The sequence below is a fragment of the Cydia splendana genome, chromosome Z (genome assembly GCF_910591565.1).
Source record: "Cydia splendana chromosome Z, ilCydSple1.2, whole genome shotgun sequence".
Lineage (NCBI taxonomy): Eukaryota > Metazoa > Arthropoda > Insecta > Lepidoptera > Tortricidae > Cydia > Cydia splendana.
In genome coordinates this window covers 28,719,206-28,734,940 of record NC_085987.1, presented here as the reverse complement: position 1 = coordinate 28,734,940, position 15,735 = coordinate 28,719,206, and the positions used below count along the sequence as shown (strand labels likewise).

The 15,735-nt window shown below is 36.6% G+C and overlaps 1 protein-coding gene across 1 annotated transcript in view; it reads left to right on the top strand.

The window, feature by feature from the left end:
• The first annotated feature begins 3,299 nt into the window (after nt 1-3,299).
• Nucleotides 3,300-15,735, top strand: part of LOC134805333 (GRB10-interacting GYF protein 2-like) — a 44,609-nt gene continuing 32,173 nt past the window's right edge. Inside the window, exons 1-9 of the mRNA XM_063778662.1 lie at nt 3,300-3,390; nt 6,442-6,719; nt 7,249-7,384; nt 8,143-8,286; nt 8,818-8,993; nt 10,033-10,145; nt 10,558-10,663; nt 11,090-11,199; nt 11,665-11,804. Coding sequence (XP_063634732.1) covers nt 6,487-6,719; nt 7,249-7,384; nt 8,143-8,286; nt 8,818-8,993; nt 10,033-10,145; nt 10,558-10,663; nt 11,090-11,199; nt 11,665-11,804 — 1,158 coding nt within the window. The 5' untranslated portion in view covers nt 3,300-3,390; nt 6,442-6,486. The remainder of the gene's footprint in view (nt 3,391-6,441; nt 6,720-7,248; nt 7,385-8,142; nt 8,287-8,817; nt 8,994-10,032; nt 10,146-10,557; nt 10,664-11,089; nt 11,200-11,664; nt 11,805-15,735) is intronic.

Here is a 15,735-nt window from a genome sequence, read left to right as displayed (position 1 = left end):
ATCAACCATAACAACACTAACTGTACTTAACTTTTAAAGTTCTAAAACTGTTATTTGGTAAGTACGAAAATACTAAATGCAGTGCAAATGTACATAGGGGCTGTTCATAAATTACGTCATCTATTTTTGACGATTTTTGACCCCCCCCCACCCCTCAAATCATCCAAAAATCAAGCTTCGGATGAATCTGTTTCCTCCTACGTCATGTTACCATCATCCGATGTCCAGGCCCCCCCCCCCCCCCCCCCCACTCCTCCCATTTGAAACGACGTAATTTATGAATAGCCCCATACTTGTACTTATGAAGGTATATTACTCGAAAGAAATTATAGGTACCTACTCGCTTATTTACATGTTTCGTCATTGCATTTGGTACCTATAGGTTGTAAAGTTTGTATCAACGAGGGTTTAAAAACGAACTGGTACTGAGGATCTGATGATGATTAAGGTGGTCACGGATACCAATCAACCATGTAGTAACATGATTAGGCTCGTTTGATTCGTCTCTACAAGATCTTTGACACTGAAGATACACAGGGTCTGATGATGGAGCTGGAAGGTGGCCACGGGTACCAGTCTATCATGTAACTAAACAACTTCGTGTTTGGGCTCGTTTGATTCGTCTCAACAAGATCTTTGACACAAGACAGTACTCAGGGTCTGATGATGGAGCTGGAAGGTACCATTACCAATCAACCATGCAACTAAACCACATCGTGTTTAGGATCGTTTGATTCGTCTCAACAAGATCTTTGACACTAGGTGATACTCAGAGTCTGATGATGGAGCTGGAAGGTGGTCACCGGTACCAATCAACCATGCAACTAAACCACTTCGTGTTTAGGCTCGTTTTATTCGTTTCAACAAGATCTTTGACACAAGATAGTACTTAGGGTCTGATGTTGGAGCCGGAAGGTGGTCACCGGTACCAATCAACCATGCAACTAAACCATTTCGTGTTTAGGCAGGTTTTATTCATCTCAACAAGATCTTTGACACAAGGTAGTACTCAGCGTCTGATGATGGAGCGCGAAGGTGGCGACGGGTACCTGTCTATCATCATCAGCTCCATCATCAGACCCTGAGTAGTATCTTGTGTCAAACATCTTATTGCGACGAATCAAATGAGCCCAAACACGAAGTGGTTCAGTTACATGGTAGACTGGTACCCGTGGCCACAGTCCAGCTCCATCATCAGACCCTGAGTAATAACTTGTGTCAAAGATCTTGTTGCGACGAATCGAACGAAGCCAAACACGAAGTGGTTTAGTTGCATGGTTGATTGGTACCGGTGACCACCTTCCGGATCCATCATCAGACCCTCAGTACTACCTTGTGTCAAAGATCTTGTTGCGACAAATCAAACGAGCCCAAACACGAAGTGGTTCAGTTACATGGTAGACTGGTACCCGTGGCCACAGTCCAGCTCCATCATCAGAACCTGAGTACTAACTTGTGTCAAAGATCTTGTTGCGACAAATCAAACGAGCCCAAACACGAAGTGGTTCAGTTACATGGTAGACTGGTACCCGTGGCCACCTTCCAGCTCCATCATCAGATCCTGAGTACTATCTTGTGTCCAAGGTCTTGTTGAGACGAATCAAACGAGCCTAAACACGAAGTGGTTTAGTTGCATGGTTGATTGGTACCGGTGACCACCTTCCGGCTCCAACATCAGACCCTGAGTACTATCTTGTGTCAAAGATCTTATAGAAACGAATAAAACGAGCCTAAACACGAAGTGGTTTAGTGGCATGGTTGATTGGTACCGGTGACCACCTGCCGGCTCCATCATCAGACCCTGAGTACTATCTTGTGTCAAAGATCTTGTTGAGACGAATCAAACGAGCCTAAACACGAAGTGGTTTAGTTGCATGGTTGATTGGTACCGGTGCCCACCTTCCGGCTCCATCATCAGACCCTGAGTACTATCTTGAGTCAAATAAATACATATAGAATGTCAGGTCGTTTCAAATATTTTTAATCCTGTCCGGTAGTTTATTAAACTGTACCATTATAAATTATAATACTATAAAAACGGTGCTAGGATCAAAGTCTCTCGTTGCGGTTTACACGCACACAGTATAGCGTTTTACACGGCGCCCGCCGCACACAATGATAAAAAACCTCGTCGTCGCCGTTGAAAATGTGCGGAGCCGACCGACACACGTCCTACCTCTACAAGCTCTGCCGCGGCACTGAGCTGGCGCAGCGCGCGTCATCGGTAATATAGAGTAGTTTTCAAAAAATTGCCAAAAAATTATAGTAGAATTTCATAAACACTAATGTATACCAACAGTATAAGCAAACGTTGCAGATTGCTTGAGTATGAAAATGACTTCGATATTAAGTAGATTTTCGTAGGAATTGACACTTGTTTCGGAGAGAAAATCGAGTTCGTTTTACTTTGATTTTCTCTTTCTCAAAGGTATGTAGGAAAAATATAGTTTGATATGCCTAAAGTACAGGGTATTAGTAATACAAAATAGCCAGGTTTAGCAGAGTAAAATTCTCAACATTTCCAAATAAGAGCTCGCCATTCAGTGCTTCACGGGGTTTTTCGGAAACGACCATCAGAAAAAAAATCATTACTAATTTAATAAGTCCTTTTTCTAATATTTACAACGACATTTATAAAGATAAGAAGACGCTTTTACTGGAACAAGTACTCATTGTTTCTAATAATGAGCGCAAAGTCCTGAATTTCGTCGACTAGTATCATCAATTTTGCATTATTTCGACTTTTCTTGTAAGAGCGCTCTTAACGTGGGGAGACACTCCAGAGGGGCTACCGCGAAAACCGAAATTCGCAAATTGAGGGGATCTTTCTCTTTTACTCCAATGAAGGCGTAATTAGAGTGACAGAGAAAAATGCCCGCAATTTGCGAACTTCGATTTTTGCGGTTATAGCCCGGACTTCGGTTAAACTCGGCTCCGTTCGGCATGGTTCGGCTCAGCATTGCTCCGAGCAATTATTAGGGTTGGCACCACTTGACTTGCTTGTGCGTGCACGACCACAGATAAGATAATCACTTGAATTTTGACAACCCTAAATAGCCGAAAGGGATAGTGCTATATATTAGAACGAGATAGCATGGTTCGACCCTGAATCGCTGTCAAACTTCGGGTTTGTAGGAAGTGTCCTTTCTGTACGGTAGTACTATTATTTCTTCTGTGCCCTTAAAAAGAATAGATTCAACAGATAGCACAAAACCGATGCATCAAACATGATGTAAAAACAGGTTGGTAGTACTGATAATACTTAATTTTTCATTGTCGCCATCTCGTACTCGGCATGCGTTCTTCTTTCTTCACTTCACTTCACTTCATTTTGGGCGGCCATATTGCTCTGTTGCTGTGCGTGTGTCTGATTATCACTCGGGCTCTTAGGTAATTATGATCTAATTTCGCATCGTTCTTATTTTGATCTGATCAGATGTAACTTGTTGACTTATCGCGAATTTGGTCCAGTGTGTCATTAATACGTATACAGCTTTAAAACGTTGTGTCTTCCTACTACCTTGACTCTTGGATTAGGTAGGTATGTGTTTCAATCTGGTGAAATGAACATACACGAGGTGCCTACGTATGATAATTTATACCTCCTGTGATCTACAAATAGTGCATTGTCAAAATATATTGAACACGCGTATGAAAAATAAGCTGAGTATGAATGTTAGTCGGTTATTTATATGGCGTATAATAGGTATTGTTACTTAAATTATCTGAAAATACACTACAATAGTACGTCTTTGTTTTGGGTTTATGGTTTTGATTTGACTTGTAGTGCTGCCAGCAAAAACGACTATTATGATTCAAATATACCTCAACTTTAAAACATTTCACACTATGTACCCACATAGAAAACTAACTGGGTTGAGTTCAAAATATTATCATAATTGTTAAAGTATTAGCTGCTGTACATGTGGAGTAAATTAATAACGTATTTATTTTTTCTATAGCTGCTGCTTAGGTCTAATAAAAATTCAGCATCAGTGAAAAGGTGACACTAGTGGTGTTAGAAAATAAGCTCCAGATCTAATTTCCAATATTCACATGTATTTTGAATATATGTTAATTCGGTTCAATTAATAGTCCAGTGAAATTGGCACCTTTGTGATCTTCAGCCCATTATGATCTGAAAACAGATATAAGTAATTTCAACCCTGTTTAACTGTAAACATGATTAATATTCCCTTAATGTAGTGGGAATGACAATACATAATTACTTGATTCATGTCAATCATGTCCCATACAATAAAAAAAATACTGTGTTGAAATTTTGTTATAAACAAAACCATATTGGTTTAAAAACAATTCACCTATTTTGAATTAAGTTGTTCCTTTTGCACAATCAACAATAATGATTAGGATATAATAATTTTCATCTGTTCTACTTCCTATCAACTAATATGTTTGCCAATTGGTTTTTTAACAAAACTATAGCGATGGAAGTTATTGTTTGCAATGCTGTGGTTTATTTTATATGATACAAAGTATGTTTGCAATAAATAATTTTCAAATGGATTGACTAAAGAGTACTGTCATTACTAATGTCATACATTATGGATAATCTAGTTAAAGACAGGTGATGATTATTATTTTTAGTGAAACCTATTACTTAGTTGAAAAATTAGAACATCTAGTATTTATAAACATTGTATAATATTCATCCTTTAATCTGTTTTTATATCCCGATACTAACATGACAGTTGGATTGCTCAATTAGTCAGACTATGTAATCTGTCTTTTTAGCACAAAATTGGTACAAAAGCAGGATGTTAGTAGTACCAATTGCTTGGCTTGCTCCCAGTGGCCATTTATACTTTAAAGCATAGCGAATATAATGTAGCAAAGCGAGGGTGAAAAAAAATACATATTAAATAATAGTAATAGTGTAATGATTATTAAAATATTGTTTAATAAATGCAGCAAAAATTGTAACCGAACCAACTTAATTTTATTACTTCACTAGTTGTATACTTCTAAAATACAAACATGGTATTATCAACAATTCATACACTCAAAACTGGTATTTACTTAAGTTTTTAGTGAAATATTTTTATCACTACACCTTATAAAACAAAGTCCCCTGCTGCGTCTGTCTGTTTGTGTGTATGTATGTTCGCGATAAACTCAAGAACTACTGAACGTATTTTCATTCCGTTTCTATGAATAAAGTGATTCATGAATAAGGTTTAGGTGTAGGTATAATTTGTTAAGGTAGTACCCATGCGAAGCCGCCGGGTAATATATAAATTGATAAGTGGACTGACTTAGATGGCATTTGACAGTACAGCTTTAGTATTTGATGTTTGTTTAGATCTCTTGCCTATTCCATTGAACTTCATTATATACATAAAATATTGCTAGTGGGAAAATGCCGATGACAGGGTCGAGTGGAAAAAACGAGGGGAGGCCTTTGCCCAGCAGTGGGACACCAAAGTAGGCTAGGGAAAAAAAAAAAATTGCTAGTATTTTTTTATATTGTTTAGAAATAACACTTACAATGTTCACAAGCTGCCATGCTAACATTTCAAAAACTTATTTAATTAGAGAACAACTGTTGCATTTGCATAGAAAAGTGCTCACATAAATATCTTAGATATAAATTATATAAAAGCACCATGCAAGGGGTTGTGCACAAATCACGCGAGGTGTTTTCGGCTACTTTTTGACCCCCCTCCCTCTTGGTGATATTTGGTGAGGTTTTTGGCTACCCCTCTCCCCCCACACAACCTCACGTGTATTTTTTTGTTTTTTTTTCATTCGACCTAATTTTAAGATAAATAGTATTGTATGTAGAAAATTTTGTTTATTTTACTATTTTCGTTAAATAGACTCGCTATTTTGAAGTGAAGAGTGAAGATTTATGTTTAACGAAACCGAGAAAAAGTATCTACTCATGTGGTAGGTTTTTTTTCTTAATTTCGTTCACTGTAGAAAAACACACGTGAGGTTTCCTTATACCCCCCTCCCCCAACGTGGTCTATCGTGATTTTTTCTTGACCCCCCCCTCCCCCTATCGAACCTCGCTTGATTTGTGCACAAGCCCTAAGCTCATAAAGATATAAAATTTATCTGCTAGCTATATTAGAAGCTATACACTAACCCCCTTATTCATAAACGTTTACTAAAGTTGACAAGCCGATAATAATCGTTTGTCCCTTTCCATCATACCAATACGTCGGAAAGGGACAAACTATTATTATCGGCTTGTCAACTTTAGTAAACGTTTATGAATAAGGGGGTAACTATCCACAGCCAAGTATTGATTCCTTCAAGGTTTGGTTTACCTTCCTTGCAGTTTATTCTTCTGCAAATAATTGTTGTAATATGAATACATTAGGCTTTTTAAACAATTTATCAAAGTGTTGATAGTTGATATAATAGTAGTGTTGCTAATTTTAGACACTCATTTAAAATCATGTTTTATTTCAGCTTTTTCAGTTTTTCGTGTATTGAATTGAGTGATCGTCCAGGGCAATGGGCGACCGCAATAACCCCATCAAGTTCGGACCGGAGTGGCTGCGCAATTTGGCACGAGAACGTAATGCCAGCATTCAGGGCTCCAACAATCAAAACGCGCTGCTGGCCTCGGGGAACGGCGCCAGTCCCGGGGCAGGCAGCGGCGCACCAGTCCGGGCTACCTCTCCAGTCCCGGGAAATCCACTTTGCGCTGCGAATACTTCGCAAAAAATACATCTTGCAAAACTTCGGTAAGTCTAAATATAGCTTAATGCAAGGCTGCAAGGATTTCACTAGCTCCAACCTGCACACCTCATTACAGAAAACAATACAAAGAATGCATAAAAGAAGAGGTTAAACAACAGGCGGTCTTATCGCTAAAAAGCGATCTCTTCCAGACTACTTTTAATTATTAATTGTTTGTCTTAATCTGTCATTTCATTACTAATTTTGATTTATGTAGTTGCAAAGATAATAAAACAAAAGTTAACTAATTGAGGCTTGTAAAGTTTTATGAATAGAGGGTTAAATATTTTAATTATATCAGTTATTAGTTAATTATGAATAAAACAATAGTCATGCATAAATAATGTAGATATTTCAAATGCTAACATAATCTGTCATGTTTGTTTACATTATTCAACATTAATATTAGATTTCCTGATATTAGTCTGTTTACCTTAGCTTCTCTCTCGCTAAATTATATCTAGCCCACATTTTCATGTTTCCCCAACCTAAACACAAATGTACCACAAATCGATTTTTAAAATATCTTTTCAGGTATGGCAGAGAAGAAATGCTTGCACTTTATGACAGGACTGTCGAAGCACCTTCAGAGTTAAAATCTATAGACCAGCTTTATCAACCAAGAGGCAAACCACCATTTGCGCTACACAATACTTTTGAAGAGGAAATGGTAAAATTATATTGACATTTTAATTATTAAAATAAAAATTATTACAGGCAAACCATACCATAATGTCACGTATCAGTAAAGATTATGTGTACCTAAACTTGCACTTGCATTGAATTAACTACATGGATATTTTTTTGGAAGCTGTCAACCGTTTCTATTTTCTGTGAGATTCATATTCATATGTTTCTAACAAACCTGCTATCTATTTATATCCCAGAAAGTACCAAAAAGCGAAAGTAAATGTGGCGTGCGCACCGCGTACTAAACTATGTTCTTCGTTATTTACACCTTTAAAATATGCGTTTAAGTATAAAGTTGTCTTATCGTTTCTTTATCGTCTCTAATTAATCTAACTGAGAGAATCTAATAAAAGTGTTTAATATACATTAGGGAAATAAAGGTTAAACATTTTCACATTCCGCCATCATCATTTCAAACGTAAATTAACATCACGAAAATTGCACGCAAGTTCTGGAACTGTCTAAATAAACACTGGAGACAAATGAAATATTTTCTTAAGAAGTAGAAAAGTTTGCTACAAAGGAAAAAATTGGATTGTTAAGTTAGTTAAGTTCAAGTTTTATAAACTAATTTAATATGGATCATTTGTTATCTGCAATAAAGAATTGAATATGAATAAACATTATACACATTGAACTCAATTTTTCTAGAATGGCAAAAACTAAAAACATACTGACCTACCAAGTCAGATCGACGGTACCGTATAATTTTATTACATCATGGAAATATTTTTATAGCGGGAGAATCTACGAAGCGGTCCGCCTATAGGAGCATTGACTCCTGACAAGTTTGGCCGAGGAATGGGCAGAGGGCTAACTGCCACTGACAACCGCGGCAGACCACGGATGCCGTTCGTCCGACAGCCGTCACTGGGAAGGCAAGTCTTACCATTTTACCAGAGTTTAGTAAATAAAAACACTGACTACCCACATACTTACAACGTCGCGAGAAACGTCAATGTTCTATGTGACATTTATATTATTTTTAAAATAAAACTTGTACCACACTCAAACTTTCATCCCATTTTTAACCCCTTATGGCTTGATTTATAAAAAATCGCGTCTCATAGTTCTTATTTCTTGTATGCATTACAAATGTAACCCCAGTTACCTATGCAAAATCCAACTTACTAGCTTTTATTGTTTCGGCTCTACGTTGAGGAGTCAGTCAATCAGGACATACACACTTGTTGTATATAGATTATTGCATTCACAAAACAAATATTTTACATAGAAGGCGACTTACAACCTACATAACGTCAATTTTGTAAGTACTATGTCACCATGGGACTTGTTAAAATGATGAATAACACAAAACTCCTTATTCTTTTTAAGAACTGGTTAAGTATGTCTGCATTTTGACTACATTTCACAGCTCGTCACTTTTATTCTAATGTACAATTTTTTTTTAAGAAAAATGTATGTTACAGGGGAAACGCGTACCATCAAAGAATACCAGGATATGTGACAGGTACTGATGAAGATGCTCCACCTCTGCCTCGCTCTTGGAGCAACAGTAATGGAGGACCTTCCACTAACAGAACTGTTAGTGAACAATCTGAATGGACACCAAATAAAACTTTCCGAAGGTAAATTAGAAACTTTTATCTGTACTGTTTTAGTTTATCTATTGAGTTTTAGTTATTTATTATTCTAACCCTTTAATTATGGATATACCTTTTGTATATATTTTTACTAACCCATCCTTGCTATATGTATATGTAAATAATTATCAAATATGATGGTACTTGGGTTGCAAATAAAGATCTCAATCTCAATCTCAAATAACGTTTTCACGCCACTGTTCGGAAATGTGGCAATAGATGGTCTAAAACCAAGCTGGAAAGTAGGCAATAGCTGTAGCACCTGAACCACCACTACTACAATGTTTCATTGTTATCATCATCTGTCATTGGTGACAGTTCGCTACAGCAATGCGTATCATTTAAAACATAAAAATCAATAAAAGGTCTTTTTTGGCGCAACTTTATCCTTCAAAAATAAAATTAGGTTATTTATAGGACCAATTTCTTGTTTAAAAAAAAAGAAATCTCAATACCATTCATTCATTCAGTCAGTTCATTCGATTCAAGCTTAAGGCGTTTTTTACTTTTGTAGCTGTTTGTGTTTTTTTTTTAGCAAAAACGCTTCTAAGTTTAGAATCGGTTTAAAGCAATCAACAGAAAGACGCCTCTTAAAAGTGATAAAAAAAGTAAAAAAGGCGGGATCGGAAAATACTCACTGAATTGGATAGTGAAATTGTGTTTGACTAAAAAATACAAGAAACACGTATCTACGCTCGCTATAAAAATGAGTTTACCATATTCCTCAAAACAGTGAAGAAAATGATATTCGTACGCTGACTCCTACCGAAATTCAAGAGACAGCACAGACAGTGGCTAGTAATTTGCTACCAGAGAAATTGCGGGCTAGTACTTATAGTGCTAATGTTTTCTTATTTCCTCGCAGTAGTCATGAAAAGCACTATGTAATGCCTCGGCCGGAAACGCTAAAGATGGACTCGTATTATTCGAGGGCCTCCACTAACGTGTCGGCCCTCGAACTCACTCGTCCATCTTTTAGCGGTTTTCCGTCCTCTCCTACAATGTACTATTTTTTGTCAATTAGCAAGCGGCCAACTAATAACACGAATTGGAGGTCACCACAGACCCGTGAGGAAGGCGAGGAATGGCGCTTATCAGATCCTGGCAGGCCTCGCACCAATCAACAAGACAAGTGGGGTGAGCTCTGTTCTACAATCCTTGTTGAATGTTTTCTTTCGAGTATTGTCGATATTTTAGCGTATGTCTCTCGCGTTTATTGGAGCACCTACACGAGAGCTTTTTGCTACAGGGTGTTTGGTACATCGTTTGCCAAATTAAAACGGCAGATAGGTTGAGTCATTTGCTATATTCTCAGGCCTAGAAATTTTTAATTTTGCGCACGTTTTTTTTTCAGCTCTATGCCAGTTTTTCGTATTCAAATTTTTACTTGCGCAGTAGAAAAAAAAACCATGGCCATTTTTTTTTCTAGGCATGAGAAGATAGCTAATGACTCAACCTATCTGCCGTTTTAATTTGGCAAACAATGTACCAAACACCCTGTATTATAGTTATTAATTTATATGACTAACAGTTTTTGGTTAATTTGTAGAGCGAGATTGGGGTGACAGGCCTAATCAGGACAAGCCACCATTATGGAACCATAACCGGCGGACGTGGGGCGGGGACGCACAAAACGAGGAAATTTTACCAGAATGGTAACTGATGCAACTGCTTTTTCTTTTATACTGTTTTAATTTTTAATATTAGGATCCATTAATGTTAATTCGTTTCATCTAATTTTGAAAACAAAGTGTCTTTTATTTAATAACCACACGGTTGGTCAAACGCGCTGCATAGGAAGGGAAAGCAGTTGACTGCTCGGTGCTTACAGGGCCTAATTGCAATTTTGAATAAATTTAGGCTAAAGTTTTCTAACAGACTTAACATAAGTGGGCTTGTGTATGTCTGCACTGTATATGTGGATTAAAAAGCCAAAATGTTAAAATGCGAGGGGTTCACAAATTGAGAACAGAACGATATTTTTTATTTGAATACTATTTACGATCCTCGCGTCATTCGTTATTGTTATCATTAGTCCAAATGTTAACTTTTATTTTATTTGGATCAATGAAATTTTTAAGGGCAATGGACAACGCAGAGGCATGCGCAGGCACTTTCGATGCGTCGGGGGCTTTCCATGGCTATAGTAACGATGACACCAACTTGCCGAGGAACCAGGAAGCTTCGTATTGTAAGTACCCTCCCACACTACACATGCAATTGAAGGGATGTTTACAAAAACAACATAACTGCTTAGAGCGGTTGACACTTTTTTAAGAACATTGTTAATCGTTTCAGGTGTCAACCAGAGTAGTCAGTTATGTTGTTTTTGTAAACATCCCTTCAATTTATATATTCGACTAAAAGCGTGAATGACACATCCGTCTGCATAAAAAAGCCCACAGCATGGTGAAAAATGTTCGTAGAATTAAAAAAAAAACGACCATACGATGTTTAAAAAATGTTCAAGTACAACTAAAATTCTTAAATTAAAAATAATTTCAAAATATGATTATATAACACTATTTATTTGTCCCTCTACTTTTCGATAGTCTTTATAAATTTGATTAGAATTGGAGTCAAATCCTTTTAATTGAACCTTTCAAATTGTTATTATGACCGCGTTGTAGTTACTAATAGATTGTATTTGTTTCAGCTCTGACGAGATCACACACTCACGGCAGTTTTGCTAGGTTAAAATCTGTAGAAGACGGTTCCGAGGAATGGTGGGCTTCGGCAAAAGCAAAAAAACTGTCCCCGAAAAAGTTTGATGCCAGCGAAATCAAATTCAAAAAGGTATAATAGTAGAATAGATTAAAGTGTAAAAAAAACTTTATTAGAATTAGACAGCTGCAGTAGATGTCACTCTACGGTCCGTACCGTAAAATGGTGTGAGAAAGGATTGAGGGGGCAGAAGGGACGCGAATGTTTTCTGTTGCTACTTTGATTTTCTGGGTCAGGTTGTCTAAGAGTAATTTTATTATACTTTTAGACATATTTCTTTTTCTTGTGGCAAAACTGAGTAGCCAAATTATAACGTTAAATCTGGTACCTATCTCTAGAAGTGAGAGGTGTAAGATATTAGGCCGGGATCAGGGTGGCGGATACTGATCATGTGGAAGAGGAGTGATAGGGATGAGCGTAGAGTGGGACGGACAGCGGCTCAAGGCAAGCTAATCCGAAACACACAATCTGAAAGGTTTACCCCATACATTTTCCCAGCTCATCCCATTGCTAACCCCTATAACTTCGGAGTGAGGTGGGATTTCGCACTATTTTGGACTTATCGTCAAAATTATGAAATTTTACGACTGGTAATCATTAAAAACTAAAACTCACACGGCCGTACAATTTTATTTGCCGCATGTAAAAATATTTTTTTTATTGAGGTTTGAAAGTCTGTTTTGTCCCTACTTACCCCATTCTACGGTACGTTATGAGGTAGTTTTGGTTCTCTAGTACTATGCCTTATGGGAAACGGTCGAAGAGATAGTTCAGATCCGGAAACGGCTACCAACTTTTAGTATGTTGTTGGGTATGGTATTGGGTTTCCAAAACTGCCGGGAGACAGCGGCGCCGGCCATCTACTTAGTGGAATGACGTCATCAAAATGACTCCCGCCTCGTTGCGAATATTGCATATTTCACCCAAACTATGCATGACACATAATCGTGTGGGGTATTGAATGAAAGCCAATTAAATATGCTATATTTCATTTATACAGTGTGTACCAAAATATACAGCAGTTTAAGAGCCATATACAAAAAAAACTAAATGATGTAAAAAAAAAATCGATTATTTGGGTTTTACAACCAAACCAAAAGTCGGAAGTTAAAGCAATGTACTAATAATTAAAGATGACGTCTGAAGCCATACACTGATATCAATAAAATCAAAATTGGACCAAATATGTGGAAATTATGCATCAAAATTGTATTTACCAGTACACCGGTCAAATCTTACAAAAAAATCTCCTAAAAAAACAATGCGTGATGTAGTTCTGTATTTTTTGTATGTTGTTAGGAGTCCTTGGAGGAATCTGAAACTATGTTTTGCAAGCAAAAAAAATTTGTGCTCTCTGCGTAATTTGTGAAAAACTGCCAAAATTTCGGACTTTTTTCAGATTTTACAGTTTTATTATAAAACTATGGGTTTTTGGTCAAAACTTGCTATATAATGTTGAAAGTATATTAAATTTGTAACAATTTAAGCCCATAAACAGCGTCATATGTCAAATAGTTCTTGAGATATGGGGCTTTAAAAAAGGGTATTTTTTTCCTTGGAATGAAATTTTTCGTATTTCCTATATTTTAAGACAAATATCGGCACAACCGCTAATGCTATGAGATATATTACAATAAATAAAGTTGTAGAAACTTTAATTACCTTTCATTTAAGTGCTAGAAAAAGTCAGTAAGCCTTACAGTTCTCTAGTTATCGTAAAAAAATGAAATTGCTATAATAGGGAAGGCAACTAAATGTATTGTTTAAGGCATTGTCAAAATCCCTTCAAGAGGCAGTACCATCGTCGAGAACGCAATTTACGATTATCTTTTACCGGTTTTCCCCGATAGCAGCAGAGCAATGTCAGAGATCAACCATTTTTAAAATGCACTCACCTCTTAAGCACTCCATTAATTCAGTAATTAAATCAAGATACCTACCATCTGTAGTTTGGCTTGTTTCTCGGCCCCACTTTTTGGTTGTAGGCATAGATCCCACGATACCGATTCTGTATCGTACACTCAAGAGCACCAATAAGCGAGCGTGAGCTAGATACTAATGACATGACTTCCAGTAATTTCAGTGTGTTTCACCAACACCACGCCAATTACCGTAAATTATCGTCAAGGTCGTATCAAAACAAGGTCAAAACCATAACAAATTGTTAAATCGGAATCGGCATCGTGGGATCTATGGCTACAACCAAAAAGTGGGGCCGAGAAACAAGCCAAACTACAGATTGTATCTTGATTTCATTACTGAATGAGTGAAGTGCTTAAGAGGGGGGTGCATTTTAAAAATGGTTGATCTCTGACATTGCTCTGCTGCTATCGGGAAAAACCGGTAAAAGCTAATCGTAGATTGCGTTCTCGTCGATGGTACTGCCTTTTGTAGGGATTTTGACAATGCATTAAACAATACATTAGTTGCCTACCCCATTATAGCAATTTCATTTTTTTTACGATAACTAGAGAACTGTAAGACTTACTGACCCTTTCTTGCACTTAAATGAAAGGTAATTAAATTTGCTACAACTTTGTTTATTGCAATATACCTCATAGTATAAGCGTTTGTGCCGATATTTGTATTAAAATATAGGAAAAACGAAAAATTTCATTCATGGAAAAAAAATACCCTTTTTTTAAAGCCCCATATCTCAAGAACTATTTAACATACGGCGCTGATTATGGGCTTAAATTGTTCCAAATTTAATATACTTTCAACATTACATAACACGTTTTGACCAAAAACCCAAAGTTTTATGATAAAACTGGAAAATCTGAAAAAAGTCCGAAATTTTTGCAGTTTTTCCCAAATTACGTAGAGAGCACAACTTTTTTTTGCTTGCAAAACATAGTCTCATATTCCTCCAAGGACTCCAAACAATACACAAAAAATACAGAACTACATCACGCATTGTTTTTTTATTGTAAGATTTGACTGATCTACAGTACAAATGCAATCAAAGTTAAAGAAATCCTAATTGGTCATTTTCAGGATAATCCGCGTAAGCTTCTAGTATGTTATTAGCAATATGACCTGGGTTCTAAAACTGTCGGGAGACCATCTCTATTGTCAATGAGTAACAAATAATGACGACATACAAATAATCACTGCCGAAATTCGTAAAATGTAAATTATAGCTATACCATGAGTCACACATACACGTGTGTTACATGTAATGAAAGGTTATTAAATTTATTATGATTCACGTCAACATTGTTTGCAAAAAAAATGTATGGTTTAAGAGCTAGAAACAAAGAAATACCACTTTTTATGGAAAAAGTAGATGTATATCGATTTTAAAGCTAAACTAAAATCGTCAATAAAATGTTGCGTATAATATTAAAAAAACCAGTTATTCAACTATACATCACAACTTAAATTTTAAATTTCCGATAAAAACTGTGGAAGTTGTAGAAAAAAAAGTAAAGCGCGCCAACAATTCTACCTTAATGCGCTCATATTATGCAAAGAGTAATTCTAATTATCGAGTATTAAATGAATGAACATTACATAAAATACATGAACACGACATTTTCGGATGGAACCTTAATTTAAAAATTTTGAATTTGCTTGATAAGTAAGCAAAATACTGTTTCTTTAAGTACCTAATCTCCCCTTTGAAAGTCGGTTAAAATGTGGCTTTTGTGACCAGGCGGCGTAGCACGGTCGCGTTTTTATCCCTTGTCACCATGCCTGTCACGTTCTAACAAGTATGTAAGTGCGAAAGGGACGCGCATAGTGATAGACGATAAAAATGGAATCGTGCTGCGCCCACTGGGCTACAAAGACAAATAAATTGACACCTCATTTATTAAAATCAGTTCAGTAGTTTCATGTAAATAATACATAATTACCTTAGCAGTTCCTGCTGTAGTCGAGTAAAAATATTAAAATGAAATAGACTCTTTTTGTCATGGCCTAACGCTACATTATTAGAGAAATGTAAAGTTACATGCCAGTAAGTAGGTACATGCCTAATACAAAATGCCTTATCGAG